Source organism: Hippocampus guttulatus, chromosome 16 (assembly GCF_054856545.1).
Source record: "Hippocampus guttulatus isolate MCC_2025c chromosome 16, RoL_Hgut_1.0, whole genome shotgun sequence".
In the NCBI taxonomy this organism is placed as follows: domain Eukaryota; kingdom Metazoa; phylum Chordata; class Actinopteri; order Syngnathiformes; family Syngnathidae; genus Hippocampus; species Hippocampus guttulatus.
Genome location: NC_141276.1, coordinates 3,885,724 through 3,902,068, shown reverse-complemented (window position 1 = coordinate 3,902,068; position 16,345 = coordinate 3,885,724). Strand labels below are relative to the sequence as shown.

The 16,345-nt window shown below is 44.6% G+C and overlaps 3 protein-coding genes across 5 annotated transcripts; all 3 read left to right on the top strand.

The window, feature by feature from the left end:
• The first annotated feature begins 1,705 nt into the window (after positions 1 to 1,705).
• LOC147192554 (uncharacterized) lies at positions 1,706 to 9,599 on the top strand. 2 transcript variants are annotated; one of them, XM_086132562.1, is made up of 4 exons: positions 1,706 to 1,834; positions 3,991 to 4,435; positions 4,514 to 4,915; positions 5,171 to 9,599. In XM_086132562.1, the coding sequence occupies exons 2-4, from the start codon at positions 3,992 to 3,994 to the stop codon at positions 9,044 to 9,046; spliced, it is 4,722 nt and encodes a 1,573-aa protein (XP_085988688.1). In that variant the 5' UTR covers positions 1,706 to 1,834; position 3,991; the 3' UTR covers positions 9,047 to 9,599. The 2 variants fall into 2 exon arrangements, with proteins under 2 accessions (XP_085988688.1, XP_085988689.1); XM_086132563.1 differs by having other exon boundaries at positions 1,725 to 1,834; positions 4,164 to 4,435.
• A 793-nt stretch (positions 9,600 to 10,392) lies between these two features.
• LOC147192553 (mitochondrial ribosome and complex I assembly factor AltMIEF1-like) lies at positions 10,393 to 12,056 on the top strand. The gene is made up of 2 exons (XM_086132575.1): positions 10,393 to 10,490; positions 11,805 to 12,056. The coding sequence occupies exon 2, from the start codon at positions 11,844 to 11,846 to the stop codon at positions 12,054 to 12,056; it is 213 nt and encodes a 70-aa protein (XP_085988701.1). The 5' UTR covers positions 10,393 to 10,490; positions 11,805 to 11,843.
• A 504-nt stretch (positions 12,057 to 12,560) lies between these two features.
• mief1 (mitochondrial elongation factor 1) lies at positions 12,561 to 15,553 on the top strand. 2 transcript variants are annotated; one of them, XM_086132566.1, is made up of 5 exons: positions 12,561 to 12,707; positions 12,804 to 12,984; positions 13,075 to 13,110; positions 13,250 to 13,521; positions 14,201 to 15,553. In XM_086132566.1, the coding sequence occupies exons 1-5, from the start codon at positions 12,561 to 12,563 to the stop codon at positions 15,038 to 15,040; spliced, it is 1,476 nt and encodes a 491-aa protein (XP_085988692.1). In that variant the 3' UTR covers positions 15,041 to 15,553. The 2 variants fall into 2 exon arrangements, with proteins under 2 accessions (XP_085988692.1, XP_085988693.1); XM_086132567.1 differs by lacking the exon at positions 13,075 to 13,110.
• Positions 15,554 to 16,345: the final 792 nt, after the last annotated feature.

Here is a 16,345-nt window from a genome sequence, read left to right as displayed (position 1 = left end):
ATGGGAAATTTAGAGTGTTCAATTTACCCCACAGGTTTTCTGGTGATTTTTGCAAGCTACTTTTTGTTTTCTCTGCTTTGCTCTGAATGTTGGCCACTGTTGTGTTTCTAAGTGCTCAGTGTTGTGTCTTTGCTTGTGTGAAACGCATTGAGTTCCCTTGTGTATGAAATGTACTATATAAAATGGGGGGGGGGGGGGGGGACATGAGCCGGAGTGAAGTGTTGTGCTTGTCGTGCTAACATCGCCAAAATTGTGACGAGTCAAGCCAGCAGAACGTTTGTGACACTGCACCACGGAAAACAAACACAAATCGTCAAATGTGAGAGTTCTTGTCTGAAGCCGGACATGATCCATAAAAAGATGTAAAAGTTGCACTGGTGCATTTGAATCGCATGCATGCAGTTGTTTATCGGGTAATAATAATTGGGCTCCCCCATGCATTTCATGTGGCCCCCTAAAGACTGAGGTCTGATGCGTCTGCTATTTGCTATTTGTAACACTTCGGTCTGGAGATCTTTTCCGGCTGGGTAAATGGCTGTTTTGGTGATTGTACAACAATTTGTGCAACCACGTTGCAGTAACTATTCCTACTTCCTTTCTTTTCATTTCAGTTGATTTCTGCAGGTTGACCGCACAGCAACAGTGGACATTTCGTGTGAGCTCCTAAAGACTGAGGTGTGGTGACAGGTCTGCGGCTTGCAACACTTCTTCAGTCTGGAGATCTTTTCTGGCTGGTAAATGGTTGTTTTAGGGATTGTACAACCATTTGTGCAACTATATTGCCGTAACTCAGTTCCAGGACAGTAATTCTGCTTCCCCTTTTTTCAGATTGTTTGTGCAGGTTATAATTTACAGTAATGGTGGAAAAAAAAATGTTGAAATTATTTATCATGGGCTTCATCTTTTTCATCTAAAAGTCACCTGGAATTTGAGCAGGGATGTGTAAACAACCATTGAAAGTCACCTTCACGCCTATACATACGCAAATTCATTAAAGAAATGCTAATTGAATATAAACCTAGTCGGGCTGTGGAATCTGCGCAAGTGAGTCAATGAGTGGAGCCCAGAGGTCAAAGTAAACAAGGTGAAGCTGCATTTAGTTGTTGCGCTGCACGCAAATGCGGTAAACTGCCAACAGAAGTGAAGTGAAGTCAGCCTCAAGTGTAAATGGTTCGAAATCCAGGATTAAATATGTGGCTTTTTGATTAAGTCCTCTAATCATTTTTTAAAATCGTTCATTATGTTGTAGCAATTTTAGACGCCTTGCATTTTTTTGTTTGTTTTTTTTAAATACTTTTAAAATGTAACGTTTAAAAAAAATTCTGTTAATGTTTAAATAAGTTGCCTTGTGTATGAAATGTGCTGTATCAATAAAGCTGCCTCGCCTTCCCTATATGGGGAATTCGCAGCCTTCACTTTACCTCACAGGCTCACAAGTCCTGTTTTTGAAAAATGTAAACCCCACACAGGGTCGGGCCAAAATTCAAACTCGTGATCTCTCGTCTGTGAGGCAGACGTGGTTCTCGGTCACCAAATATATGAAATGAGCAAAAAATATATATATTTATAAGAATGTAGGCATTCATTCTTGAATGAACTAATATTTAATTAATATATGTATGTTAAACTCATCAAGCGCGAGATAGAAGGCAATACGAGATGAGGAAAACAAGAAAAAGAAATGAGAGCCATGAGAGCTGGTGGGAGGGCCACAAGAATTTAAATTGCTTAATAAGTGTCACAGCATTTTCATTAGAGACAACCCAAGTTTCCTCCCATTGACTGTTTGTCTTTCTTTCCGAGCGGCCTGACCTGAGAGAAATTTCGACCTGAGGTGAGCAGATCTTCGGATGTTGGGTTCATTAATCTGTGACGCTCTTTTCATCTCAATCACAAATTGTAATGGAAAGAAAATGCCTACTTTCCATAAATGTAATGTTTTTTTTAATTTTCATACAAACCGATGTTACTCCTCCGACATTGTGATTGCTTCTTGAAATGTTTTTCTCATGAGTAATATATTTTCTAGGATGCAATATGAAACACTTAGAAAGTCTGGAAGATAGAGGATAACAAATCATATCTTGCCTTGGACATTTAGTTAAATGATATTAATATTAAAAAAAATCCTATAAACGGTAGCGTACAATTAATAATGTTGCAAAACCAACATTCTAATTTCTAGAGAGAAAATACAGCAAATTTGGGAAATAATTACCTTAGCGTGTAAAAATATTGTTTGATGAGAAGAAGTTAGGAATACATTTAAGAAAGACAAAATTAATGGTATTCACAAATGTTAAATCAAGGAATCAAATAAATATACTAACGGAGAGTATAAATATAGCGAAATGTAAATTTAATTAAATTCATTTGGGTCATGATTGACAGCAATATTTGCTGGAAACCACACATATACAAATAAAGATTTTCTTATCTTATACACACAGCCGATCCAATGCAAACCTTCAAGAAGCATTTCTGTTCTGGCAAAAGCAAAGCTTGCACACAGTCAGAAATCATTCCATAATCTGTACTGTTTTTCCAGTCACCATATTTAAATTACTGTGACAGATTTTTGCACTATATCATCACTTGTATGCATATTTTCCAAAAAAGAAATTCGAAGCTGCAATCAACTAAAAACATTGATTTACAATAGCCCCATTTTCACCAACAAGGCCAAGAATATTTTGGTAGTGGCAATTTAAATTTCTGGTAATGCACCTGTTGCTTCGATGGTTTGTATTTCCACGCAGCTCATAGTTCTTGGGAGGACATGCAAATGAGACTGCTGACGTGTACAGTGGGCGGTGCCGTGTTGCTTTGTCGCTCATTACTGACACCTAAGGACTGTTAAACATCATTGCAGTTGACAGAAAATCCTTGAGACGGTGACCTCTAAAGTTAGTGTATATATTTTGCGTGTCTTCAAACATATTGGATGACTTTAAAAGATACAATCAACATTTCACTGTTGATTGTATATTATATATATCGTATATTGTTTAAATGAAGTACTTCGAAAGCCACCCCCGGGAATCTCTTTATCGAAGTACTGTAAATCATTTAAAACAGTCAATTAAAAGGACAGAAAACTGTAAACACCTATGAGCAATTTCGAATATTTGCTTAACCTAACATACCCAGTATGTGGTTCTGGATTGTGGGAGTTGATCACAGCCACGTCTGCTAATCTAGTTATTGAGCTATTGGAGTCACAAGACAGGAAACCCCGCAGTGCGCATGTTCCAAGAAATCCATGCAGGATGCATTGTGTGAATTATTTGAAGTCATTTGGTTTAGTCAGGAGAAATTAAATTAATAAGCAACAGCAACAAAAAGCAGCTCTGCTCCAAGCCTTTGTTGGCATGATGAAGCTTAAATGTAGAGTGAATACAATCCTGATCAACTCTGACATGTTTACAATAAATATGCTGATGGTTTAAGAAATTCGTAAGATGTTTTTGCTAGTCTTACTTTTATTGATTATTTGAAATACTACTACATACAGGTTGGAGGCAAATGGATGCCTCATGAGTATATTAGACTAATAAACTCACTGAAACTGGCCCAGGTTTGTCCCAAGTCCATTTGTGAGTAAAGTATTACAAGAGTGTTTTTTTTTTCAGAATTCATACTTTTTACTACTGAATTTGATGGAGTGCCGTGAAAACCTTTTGTATGTAAAACGGGTGCCTTGGCTCGATAAATATTGGGAAATAATGGCCTACTCGATGCGTCAAAACAGCTTCCAAGCAGTACAAAACTTTTCATGCTCACGTTCTAGTTTTTTAAAAATAATTTTATTATTATTATTATCATTATTATTATTATTTATATTATTATTTACATTTATATATATATATATTAATAAATTATATATATTTTACATCTATATTTTTTATATATATATAGTTTTTTTACTTACTATACAGTGTCATAAATACAGAGGTCCACTTGTCTCACCAGCTTCCTAAATTTCAACAGGATGGCTCTTCTCGACTACCCTGTTCCACAAGTGGATGTGACCTTTCAGGAAGTTTCCCGCGTCCTCCAGCTCTCTTTAAGCCCTGATCGTTTTGCCGACTTCAAAAGCACCCTCGAGAAGCAGAGGTCAGCTCTTGAAGAGGCCCAGCAAAACTTTGCATCCATCGTTACAGGCCAAGAAAATTGGGTGACGGAGAATTTCAAGAAAAATCTGCTATCCTGTGCGGACCCGCTAACAACGGCCACAGCCCTTCCGATTGTTCTTCTACCATCCAAAACAAAGGGATGCGACCAGCTAATGAGAGCAGCCGCTCTGCTTTGGGCAGCAGCAAAGCTGTATTGCGAGCCAAACATGCTGGAGGGTGACGTGCCTTTGGAGCGAACCCAGCAATCGGAGGTTTTTGCTGCCACCCGAATTCCTGGCAAGAGTCATGATGAAATTAAGGTACGGGAAAATCCAAAGATGTCACAAATGTACATTTTTTTTCAACCCCTAAATCATCCTCTAATTTCCCCTCCATAGGTGTACCCGGAAAGCATTCACGCCATTGTCACTTGTGCTGGGGGCGTATTTTCGGTTGACATACTACAGCGTTCCAGCGCCGATGGGCCGTTATCTGCTCGATCCTTCCTTGCTATCTACAAGCAGCTGGCAAAGGTGCTGGACCAGCCCAGCACCGGAGATGAGAGCGACCCCTTGGCCATTTGTAGATTCTCTGCGTTGGAGCGCAAGTCCTGGGCCGCCATCAGGGAAGAGATCATGCAGAAAGGAGGAGCTTCTGCAGCATCACTGAAGCTAATGGAGAGCGCCGTGCTGGCATTAAGTCTGGAGGACTGCTGTGCACCTTCCGAATTGGCGGACATCCTCAACGCAGTGAGGCTGGGAGGCGAAGGAGATGGTCCCTGTCTGAGATACTATGACAAGGTAAGACTGCTTACACAACCATTTTCTTCACTTTTTGTTTCATTTTCCACTGCAGTCTTGCAAACAAATGTTTTTTTTTTTTAAAATGAAGGTATCACTTATTGTAATGGCTCAAGACAAAAAGGAATATTCAAAATTCAACATCCACAGAAATCAGAATGATAGCTCATTATAGGTCAAGGAGGTCACACCGGATGGGCTGTGAGTTATCAGCGTACAAAGTCAACTGAGACGGTGTCTTTTTTCCTTTGGCAGGTGCTGAATCTGGTGGTGTTCAAGAACAGCACAGCCGGCATGATTTTTGAGCACTGTGCTGTGGATGGGATGGTGGTGAGCCTCGTCACCGAGAGTGTATACCAGTTGTCCGAGACCGCTGATTTTAGCCTCGTCCACACCGATGCAGATAAAGTCAACGGCTCTGCCACGGTGGATGATATGAATCCTTCACACCCGACATCCTTAACATTTACCTTTCACCCCACGCATAGCGCCGACACATGCCCTGATTTCAAATTCCCGAATTCCGTTCTCACTTTCGATGTGCCGTCTTATCCTGATGTGTTTTCAACTCTCAGAAACCAAAGAGGCCTCTATGACGCTTGGATCAACTTCTCCTTACAACTTTCCCTGATGCAGACTTTGGGGGAATCTGCTGCCGCTCACATGCTTGTCACTCCCACCCATATGCGGCACTTCAAACACGGCCGTTGTGATCCCACCTACTCGGTCACCGCGAAGTCGCGCAAGTTAGTGGGTGTCTTGGCATCAAGCAACACAATGCAATGCACGGATGAGCTTTTAACTTTGTTCCATGTTGCATATTTGGAACACAAGGCTCTCATAAAAACCACCAAAACCGGAACCGGTGTAGGTCCGCATTTAGCTGCCCTTCGCCGAACTTTACCAAATGACAACCCTTTGAAAAAGTTTCTGAACCCCTTTGGGTGTCCGTCTGTGTACCTCACCGGTACCGACCTGATGGAGGGACTCGAGTGCGGAGTTGGAAATGTTTATGCCCAAGATCAGCTTGCTGTAACCTACCTTGGCAAAAAGGACAAGGTTCGCATTGTGCTTAACGGGAAAGGTAGCTTTGCTTTGGTACTGGACAAGCTTCAGGAAAGCCTGAAGGCAAACTTGAAGTTTGTGATGATTTTAGCTCTTAAATATGCAATCGCATGTCAAATGGGAGCTCTGGAGTGTCTCCTCAAAGAAAACCAAACAAAGAACATGAATGGTGAGACGAATCACTTTGAGAGGAGTCCCGGCAACAAGAGTACCACCGACATGAGTTCGGACTACACTCTGTTAATCCATGGCGGCGCTGGAGAGGGAATGATGCTGGACGCACGAGTGCTGAATGTCATCGAATTTGCTTTGCAAACAGCTTTAAAGCTCGGATCGCAAGCGCTTCAACGCGGTGGGCCGAGTCTGGATGCGGTTCAAAGGACGGTCGAAGCCCTGGAAGATTGCTTTCTCTTCAATGCGGGTAAAGGCTCAGTCTTCAACAGAGAGGGCAACATTGAAATGGAGGCCGCCATCGTCGACGGCAATCGAATGAGGTCTGGAGCCGTTGCCTGTGTGCAACGTGTAAAGAACCCCATCAAAGCGGCTCGGTGTGTCATGGAAAAAAGCTCACATTGCCTGATTGTGGGAGACGGCGCGGAGGAGTTGCTGCAAGGCTTGGAAGAAGAGGCAAAACCCATCAAGCCTGACTACTTCCACACCGATCTCCGTCATAGAGAGTTAGTCGCGAAGCTCAATGGTGTGAATCCTTCCAAAAACAATCACCCGCAAACCGTCGGGGCCGTGGCGTTGGATCGTCAGCGCGGCTTGGCTGCCGCAACATCGACGGGCGGGTTGGTGGGGAAGCTGAAAGGGCGAGTTGGTGATACAGCGGTCGTCGGAGCGGGGATATACGCTGACGACGCATTAGCCGTTAGCTGCTCCGGAGATGGAGATGTGTTTTTAAGGCACACCGTTGCGCAAAAAATCGCCAGCCTCTACCACCACAAAGGCTATAGTCTCAGACAGGCATGTAGAGAGGTGATGACAGAAAACCTGAAAGATGTCTGCGCGGGGGTCATTGCAGTCGACGCCAAGGGGAATTACGTTGTCGAAACGAATGCTGCCGTCATGTTTGTGGCCTCCATGGTAGGTGGAATATCAAGAGTCGAGGTGCTTCGACCCCTCAAGAACGTCTCTCATGCCATCTGGGAAACTGATGAGCTGGTTGCATATCTGAATGCCAACCCTTGGACCCCCGGGTCAACTATTTTGACCAGGAAGACTCTCAGTGGGGCCCAGAGCATCTTTCATTTGGCTGAACCTGATTTTGTGTCTCTGCTACAAGAAGCGAAATCTGTCTCCAAAATTCTGTGTGACAAACTCGGCGTGCAACGTTGCGCTTTGGTTTTCCATCCCAGCCCCAATCACCCGGCACAAATCCGACTACTACCACTTCACGGCTTAGGGCCAAAGTGGCAGGCCCATCTTGCCAGCCAAGAGGAAGTGTACTCCTCCAACCCGGGATACTGTAACTCTAAAAATGGCCCACGTTGGGATGATGAAGCACTGGACAAGGTTCAAACCCAGATTAGGAATGGATTACCAACAACAAATGCTCCCTCGAGCTTTGAATTTTTGGGGCCTCACTCCGATGACAACCTGTTCAGTCGGATTGTACGGGGAGAGGAGCAACATTGGAGAGTCTGGGAAGATGATCAACACGTTGCTTTTCTAACACCCTACCCAAACACGCCCGGAGTAACCGTCGTGGTGCCACGCAAACCACTGTCCAGTGACATCTTTCAACTAGAGGAAAGCGACTACAAAGCTCTGATCTTGGCATCTTATAAAGTGGCCCAACTGCTGGAAGAAGGAATGGGAGCTCAATGCGCGCTCATCTTTGAGGGCCTTCAGATCGATTACGCTCATACCAAGCTGATCCCCGTGCTACCTTCCCCAGAAGGCCTGAAAATCGCCGGCCCACAAACGGAATTCTTCCTCAAATACCCCGGATACGTTTCCTCACTGGATGGTCCAGCTGCCGACCCGGATGACCTCAAAACGCTCTACTCCAAAATCACTCAGTGCCGGCCCTCGCGATCATGGGAAGACCCCGAGTCCCACTCCACGCACGCTATCACGTGCCAGTGGTATCGCAACCTGTTCCAGATACAGAACACCCTTTTCCACAGCACAGTGGAATATTTCAGCAATTGCTGTCAGTACTCCTATGCCCTGACGCCTCTCACGACAGACACCATCTCCTCCCCGATGGGTCTGGGGTCTGATTCCGAGCCGGTTTCTGTTCACCTCTTGGGTCAAGACATCCACCTAGCAGACTCGATGCAATTTGTGCTGGAGTATTTCCTCCGCTTCCAGGATAACCTGCAGGGGGCCTACTACATATCTCCCAGCTTCAGAGGAGAAGATCCCGACGCCACACACTTGAACCAATTCTACCACGTGGAGTGTGAACTGTTGGGTGACATGGACCGCGCCATTTCAATAGCAGAGGGATATTTGTATCATCTCACCAAGTCCATGCTGAAGAGACACTCGGATATCATCCTCAACACCGCCGGGACCCTCACACATGTCACACTCTTGCTGAGTAAATTGGATGGAAAAAAACAACTACCACGAGTCACTCTTGACCAAGCCATTCCAATGATGCCTTCTGCTGATTGCTTGGAGTGGGTCCAAGAAGGTCAGCCGCAGTTTGGGAGAAAGCTTACGCGCAAAGGAGAGAGGCTGTTGATAGAAAAATACGGGGGCCCCGTTTGGCTGACTGAGATGGACCATCTCTCGGTTCCCTTCTACCAAGCCTATGTGGAGGGCAGCGGGCGAGCCAAAGCCAAGGCCGCGGACCTTCTGCTGGGTTTGGGAGAGACTTTGGGTCTCGGCGAACGTCATTCCACCTCTTCCATGGTACAGGAAGCCCTCAGGCACCATACGGTTCCGCAGCAGACCTATAAGTGGTACATTGACATGCGTGAGGTGAAGCCACTTCTTACCAGTGGGTGGGGGATGGGGACGGAGCGATACTTATGTTGGCTGCTTCAGCATAACGATGTCAGAGATACGCAGATTATTCCGAGACTCAAAGGACATAAGTATATGCCATGATCATCAGTAGGCTAACCGATTAAAGAGAAATACAAAGCGTCAACTATCAATCAAATGTAGCATGCCTCGATGATGCAAAATATTAAAATATCCAGCTGATTTGTGTGATATTTATTTCCAAATGTTCATGTTTCAATGGCAACAATAACTGCTTAATCCTTTGTTTCTTCTACAGTTTGGCAGAAATAAACGATGCATATATTGTGAAAGTAATCAGTTATTTAAATGTTTCCATCAGTTGATTATTTTCATCATCCGCATGAATGTTCAAGAACTGTGTCAGTGAAAGTTGCCTCTTTTAGTCGTACCAACTTTGTTTCAGAATGGACAAAGCATTTAAACACAGCATACATGTCATAGCGACCTTTTCTCTTGTGCAATGACTTTTTATGTGACTCATTTTTTAATCAAAGTAAAGTTTTAATGTGAACTGAATGCTCCTGCAACTCATCTCAACTCATCATCTTCGAAATATTTGTATGCGCAACTTAAAAGACAAACATTTTCACTGTTGCTTTCATCAAGGAAATAAATAAATATGAATCTGTCTTAAGTGGGGCGTGTTTGTGAATTGTATACTGGTATGCCAGGGGATGCACCGCGCACACCTACACACATATCCAACAATTTTCCAAAATGCCGATCCTTACAGCTGCGCCTGTGCTGGAGCGTGTTCCCGCTCAATTTGGGTGAGGTACATCTTGGACTGATCACGAGTCAATCACGGGCACATCCATTAAAACTGCACACAGGAAGCTGGAACATTCAAACCCAGAGACTCTCTACTGTGAGGCAGTTGGCCTAACCACTAATTCACAATGCTGCCCACTCTCCTCCAACACATACTTTTAATTTACATCATCAAATAGATCACAGGTGTCATACTGAAGGCCCAAGGGCCAGATCCGTCAAATAATGTTTGTCAACTGCTATAGTCCTTGACATTTTGCAATAATTTTGTTACCCTGTTCACACTGGCTTGAACGACAGTCGAACAAACAAAACAAAAAGTTGATTAATTAAAAAAAAATAAGAAGTTTTTGTTATTTCGTGAACTAAAATAACCTTGCTCGCAACACAAATCAATAAAAATTACTTAAGTAAATAAATGGACCAGGCGATAGTTCGTAAATTGAAAAACTACAGGAAGTACTGTAAATGTAAACGGCTTTACGCAAAGGTTGACGGGTGGGAATCCTCTATTTCATACACACGGGTGCATGGTTTGGATTTGACATTCCGTATAGCTAAGCTATAACGTTATTATCCTGTACTAGAATAAAATATTAATTTATGAAGCTATGTAAACCCATTTAGCTGACGAAATAAGTCACCCGGAAGTAGAATGTCAGTCGGCTATCTGTTTCCGCTTTTGACTTGAGTGTCTTGACCCCCAGACTGGCATTTTTTTTTCTCCCGAAATCCTTCGATCTATTTTTCACACGTACGTACTTCGTGTTGTTTGACGTGTGTTATATTTGACAGTCTGTCATTCGCCGCGTCTCGTGCGTGTTTCATGTGTAGGTCAGCGCTTGGCTAACGTCAGTGGGTGTGAAATGCTAACAGGCAAGTCAGAAGAGTGACTTTCCTTGCTGTCAGCCATTTTCTTTGTCAAATTAACCTTTGCAGATTTTCATGTCCATGGCCACTGTTGTCGTCGTTTCACGACAAATATTGGGACTCTGTTAGGCAGTCACGTTGATGCAAAGTGTCAGTGCTTGCTAACGTTAGCTTCAGCCTCTTGGTACAGGAAACCTGGCTTGGGATTTGCAACGCGTGTCAGCCACCTTGTTAATATCTAATGGTGTGCTTATTTTCCTGGCCATTTGGCTTTTCAAAACGATCGCATGTTCAAAAGTATTGCTTTGAGTATACTGTACAAAAATGTTGAGTGTATAGGACAGTACTGTCGATATTCTGAGGAAAATTCGGTCTCTGGTTAATACATTGCTAATATGTATAGTATTGTGCAAAAGTCTCAAGGCCACGATTGCATTTGTTTTAGAAAAGACGGGGCGTGCCAATATGGTTCTGCCGGTTTAACCATTCAGTTGGTGCCATATTAATAGTAATGCACTCACATCCAGATCATTACCAAATCTAGTGATATAAAATTGGCTGTTGAACTGTAATTGGTTGTTCCTTCATGCACAATTCCTTTACATCAGGGATCACCAACCTTTTTGTGAAAGCAACTTCTGGCCTACCCGTTTCATGCACACTTCTGAAGTAACAAATCTGCCGAAATGACCTTGATTACAGTATATATTATTAATGATATTTATGGATGTGAAGACACTGACCATGTTCGCGATTTCTCACAATAATTTTCAACAATTGTTCAACATTGGCCGAAGCAGCTAAGTAGCAGTATGCAACACTTTATTTCTGTAAAACACTGCACATGTTAACATTTTCAAATGACAACTTCACTGGTGAGCTATTTTTAGATCAGACATGTGGGCTACTCATGTAGTCCGTGGGAGCTGCCCGGTACCCACGGGCACAACTTTGGCGACCTCTGCTCGACATACGTTGACGTACATGTAGAGAAAATGTGTGGATGGTTATTCACTGCTGTGAAAAAGGGTCAAAACACACACAGCATTGCATCTGTTTATCATTTTGTAAAACAAAAAAAACCTGTAAAACCTTTATGCTTTCCCTCTTATATTAATCGAGAATTTCCTGGAGGAAAATTCTATATCACTGTCATTTTATAATTTTATTATGCTCCTCTTTTCCCCCATTTGCACAGGTGCCAGGGTCTCCCCCCCCTCTTTAAGTGTGGTCCCTCATGGGCGGCTGGTCTAGTAGTGCTGTGCTGCAGCTGTACCGGGCGCTGCTCCGTGCAGGGCGTCACCTTCGGTATACCGACCGCAACTACTATCGCCGCGCTTTGGCACGTGAGTTTCGGCGCTGCCAAACCCTGACGGCACCCGAAGACAAGGAAGAGGCTCTGAAGAGGGGCCAGTTCTTCCTCAGTAGCCGATTGGGTGGGCTTATGTAGGGGGAATTTGAGGGCGAGGAATTGGTCGTCTGAAAGTATCTCTCCCAGGTGGGTTTTCTAATACCGTATGTATCTATAAAATTAAAATCAGTTTTATTGTGGAGCCAGTTCACAGCCAAGGTTTTAGAACATTTAAACAAAACCGAGATTGAGTGCCTCAACCGAGAGGGTAGAAGCTCCGGTGAAATCTCTGTGACTAAAAGTACCCGTTTAAATACATTTTGCTGAAGATCTGGAAGAAGATGCAGATGAGAAATGTATTTTCGACAATTCAGTCTCTGTGGTGTTACCAGAGTCATACCGCTGGGAAAGAAAATGACACTGCAGATCCATTTGTTTCATCTAAACGTTTTCAACACGTTAAGATGCAGTTAAATCTTTGTGGAATATTCCTTTTAATCTGAAATGTACCTTTGCAAGAAGTTCATTGGTGTGTACTTATTTGTACAACATCAAATGAATTCGTTTTTTAAAAAAAAGTGTATTCCTGATTTCAGCTGCAGGATGGCCGGAGTGAGTGGAGACCGTAAAGGGAAGAAAGATGACAATGGCATCGGCGCAGCCATCGACTTCATGCTTTCCAACGCAAAGCTTGTTTTGGGAGTCGGCGGAGCAGCCATGCTGGGCATCGCAACGCTTGCTGTCAAAAGAGTATATGCGAGATGTCTTTATAGCACTTTTTCCCCCCACTGCCATATTGGTCCAAAGTGTAAAAAAAAATCTCACTGCGTTGTCTTTGTCGCGCAGATGTATGACCGTGCCATCAGCGCTCCAACCAGTCCCACCAAGATGGAGCAGAAAGGAAAACAAAGCTGGGAGGAGCCAGCCTGGGTGGGTTCGTCACCGCGGGTTCTGAACCACGACATGAAGGCCACCATGAGCAGGTCGCTGCAGTCCCTGCCCACCGCTTCAAATTCCTTTGAGCCAGGTGTGTGCGACAAATGTGTTGACTTTGCATGAAATCAATGGCTCCAATCGATTCAACCCTTTTGTTGCTTCTATTTCTGTATGGTAACAGACATCCAATTTGGAGGATTCGTGCCATTTATTCACAGTGGGTGCTTATGCTACAGTCAGCCACATAGAAGAGTTAGATTAGAATTTGTCTGATGAGATCGTTTTATTTCAGATATGTTGCATTGAAGCATACAGCGATCCGTGCGATTTGTAGAACAGTCTCCATTGCTCCCCAGACTATCTGCGGAGGGCTGTGGGTCGAGCCGCTGTGAAAGGGAGCGGCCCGACTCAGTCCGACCTGCTCCGCGCTCGGATGCGCCTCTCCCTGCAAGAGCGTCTGTGGGATTTCTACCAGCACGACGTGGACATTCCCGCTGAGGAGCAGGCTGTGGCCCGGAAGGCGGCGTTGGACATCTGCGCCGAGCTCCGAGTGTTCCTCCACGCCAAACTTCCCGACATGCCGCTCCGAGAGATGTACCTGAGCGGCAGCCTTTACGATGACTTGCAGGTGAGACGTAGCACATCTCTTTTTTTTTCTACAGTGAAACTCCTCTACAATGATATCATGTTTGCAGCAAGAGAATTTTCACAACGGGGGGCTTTTCACTGTAGCAAATGTTATCTCAGATGTAAACACACACACAAACACACACACACACACCGTTTCCGAACGAAGCCGCAGAGGTGGCTGTGACATGCTGAGGTTGGATTTGACTTTTGTGGAAGGCTTGTTTTCGTTGTAGTGAATCTCGTTGCGAGGCAAGAGCAGAGAAGAAGATTTCGTATAACGGAACAGGGGGACTTTTCGTGGTAGGGGGAGCAGAAAAGTGGGAATGGCTTTCATGCACGAACATTTTTTCACACTAGGGCAGGCATGTCCAGCTCCGGGCCTTGGAGGGCCACTTTCCTGCCTGTTTTCCAGTTCTCCCGGATGCAGCACACCTGATTCAGATGATCAGCTCATCAGCCAGCTCTGAAGCAGCATTAGAACGATCCTGATCATTTGATTCAGGTGCGTTGGTCCTTGGAGAGCTGGAAAACAGGCAGGACAGCGGCCCTTGAGGACCGACTTTGGACACCCCTGCACTAGGGGGTATTTTCGCCCATGTAGGTTTCGTTGTAGAGGAGTTTCACTGTAATGAGTCCGAGCTGGACTGTGATTCAAACGCAACTCATCCATCACCAAGGTGGTGACGGCAGACCACGCGCAGCTGATGGTGCCTCTAATTCTGGAGAAAAACCTGTGGTCATCTATACCAGGAGAGGACACGATCATGAACGTTCCAGGTTTCTGGTTGGTGCGCAGGGAGAATTTAGAATATTTCCCACGGAACAGCAGCTACTGGGACCGCTGCATGGTGGGAGGTTACCTCTCCCCAAAATCAGTCCTTGAGGTGTTTGACAAGCTGGTGGGTACGATCAACTGGCCCGCTATCGGCAGCGTCCTGGACTACGTGATTCGTCCTGTGGTCCCGTCCGAAACACTGACCTTGGAGGTGCAGTACGAGACGGACCGAAAGCTTTCTGTGGACTTTTTGCCATTACTGGTAATGGAGGACGGGACTTCTCTTATAGCCAAACCGCATCGGCTTGCCGCAGAGCGCCACGAAAACCTGTGGCGGCAGAGTTTCAGAGGGGCAGAAACAGCGCGGCTCCGGGCCTTGGATCAAGAAGATGGAGGCTACCGATGCGCCTGCCTCAAAGTGGCCAAGGCCGTGTGCAAGCTCAATCCCGCTCTCAACCGGCTGAATGCCAGCCAGCTCACCAACGCCATCTTGCTGCTAAGCGAAAAGCAAGCCAACTGGACCCACGACGCACTGGCCGACAACTTCCTACAGCTGGTAAAGGCTCTTGTGGGTTACCTGGAGGCGGGGCGACTGCCCTGCGCCCTCAGCCCAAGAGTGAACTTATTCTGTGAATTGACTGAGCAGGAAGTGGATGAGCTGGGCTACACGCTCTACTGCGCGCTTTCGGAACCCGAATCACTTCTGGTGACTGGAGAGACGCAGCTTCCGCATCTCTCCTAAAACATCCGGACATATGCGGCACCCACCCAGGCAGTAATTTGCGTCAGGCATTGTTGCCCCCCCCCCCCCCCCAGGCCTAATTTTTCAGGAGAAATACAACACCTGATACTGACGTCTGAGAAAATTGCCCAATGAAATTGATTTTGTCTCAAGATGGGTTCGACCGACTCTCTTGCGTTCATCCAAATATACTTTTACTCACAGGTGCCCATGTCAAGGCCAACCGCGACGGTGTGGCGTTCTGCCGCCATTGTCTAAGTGAAGTTGGTGTATGTTTCATGCATCGTCTCCAAGGTAAACCTTTCATTGTAATATACAAGATATTACTCTGCATCAGATCTTGTAGCGCTTTTAAACTGATTGGACAGTTTTAGTTCACCAGACAAGTCTCATGCATTTTATGATAGACATCGTTATGGAGATTACCGATATGTGACACGTTGTCAAAACATAGAATGTAATGTTGGTTGTCTGTATGTCAACACAAAAGCTAATAAAATACTCATAAATTGATTTGCCAAAAGATAGTTTTGATTTAAACGTGGACTAAAAGTTTGGCAAAAAGACTTATTATGATTATTATTATTATTATGGTGTCCTGTTTGAAGACGAATGCATAACATGATGCCGAATTCATGTGGAAACTTGTCACGTGTTGACAACCAGCGAGTATGTCAGATGAAGGTGTGCATCTGAAAGCGATAAGACCTCAAAAACACAGATTTTCAGCGTTGCCATAAAAATCACAATAAAACAACAAAAGCATGTCGTTTTATGCCACTCCACTGCTTGGTCACGAGCAGAAACTATTCCCATGTGACTGTCTGCGTGTACTGGGCTACTCTTTGTTTCACTCTTATGAAGAAGACCTTTCTTCTCCACTACCCCAGCATCTGATTCGGTGCATATCTTTTTACAAGCCAGCTAGGAGAATGTCAAACTTTGGGACTGAGGTCCTACATGTTAGGACACTCACAATTACTCCCAAGACTTTTAAAGAAGTGTTGGTGTCAGCTTTTTTTTTTTTTCTTTGCTAATCAAATCTGACACATGGTGTGATTCAGAAGCCACACACATGCTGGCTTTTCATTTTGTTGTACTGCATGTCTTTTTTTTTTTTTTTTGAGAGCTCTCTTCAGCTTTTCTGCAAAACGTGTTTAGACACACCTCACTTGCTCTTCTGTGATACACAAGTTCAAAGTTAAACCCCAATTAACTTGAAGAGTGCAAGTCTTATCACAGGACCCGGGGTCTGAGGAACAGCAATAGCCGGACAACTAAGTGCCGTGGTTCAAGGATTTGGCT

Bases quoted from the DNA above. Each gene is read 5' to 3' on its own strand.
- mief1 (XM_086132566.1), top strand. From the start codon at position 12,561: ATGGCCGGAGTGAGTGGAGACCGTAAAGGGAAGAAAGATGACAATGGC. The intron at 12,985-13,074 runs GTGTGTGCGACA...GTATGGTAACAG, and splicing joins TTCAAATTCCTTTGAGCCAG to ACATCCAATTTGGAGGATTC. The intron at 13,111-13,249 runs GTGGGTGCTTAT...ATTGCTCCCCAG, and splicing joins ATTCGTGCCATTTATTCACA to ACTATCTGCGGAGGGCTGTG.
- LOC147192553 (XM_086132575.1), top strand. From the start codon at position 11,844: ATGGGCGGCTGGTCTAGTAGTGCTGTGCTGCAGCTGTACCGGGCGCTG.
- LOC147192554 (XM_086132562.1), top strand. From the start codon at position 3,992: ATGGCTCTTCTCGACTACCCTGTTCCACAAGTGGATGTGACCTTTCAG. The intron at 4,436-4,513 runs GTACGGGAAAAT...TCCCCTCCATAG, and splicing joins AGAGTCATGATGAAATTAAG to GTGTACCCGGAAAGCATTCA. The intron at 4,916-5,170 runs GTAAGACTGCTT...TTCCTTTGGCAG, and splicing joins GTCTGAGATACTATGACAAG to GTGCTGAATCTGGTGGTGTT.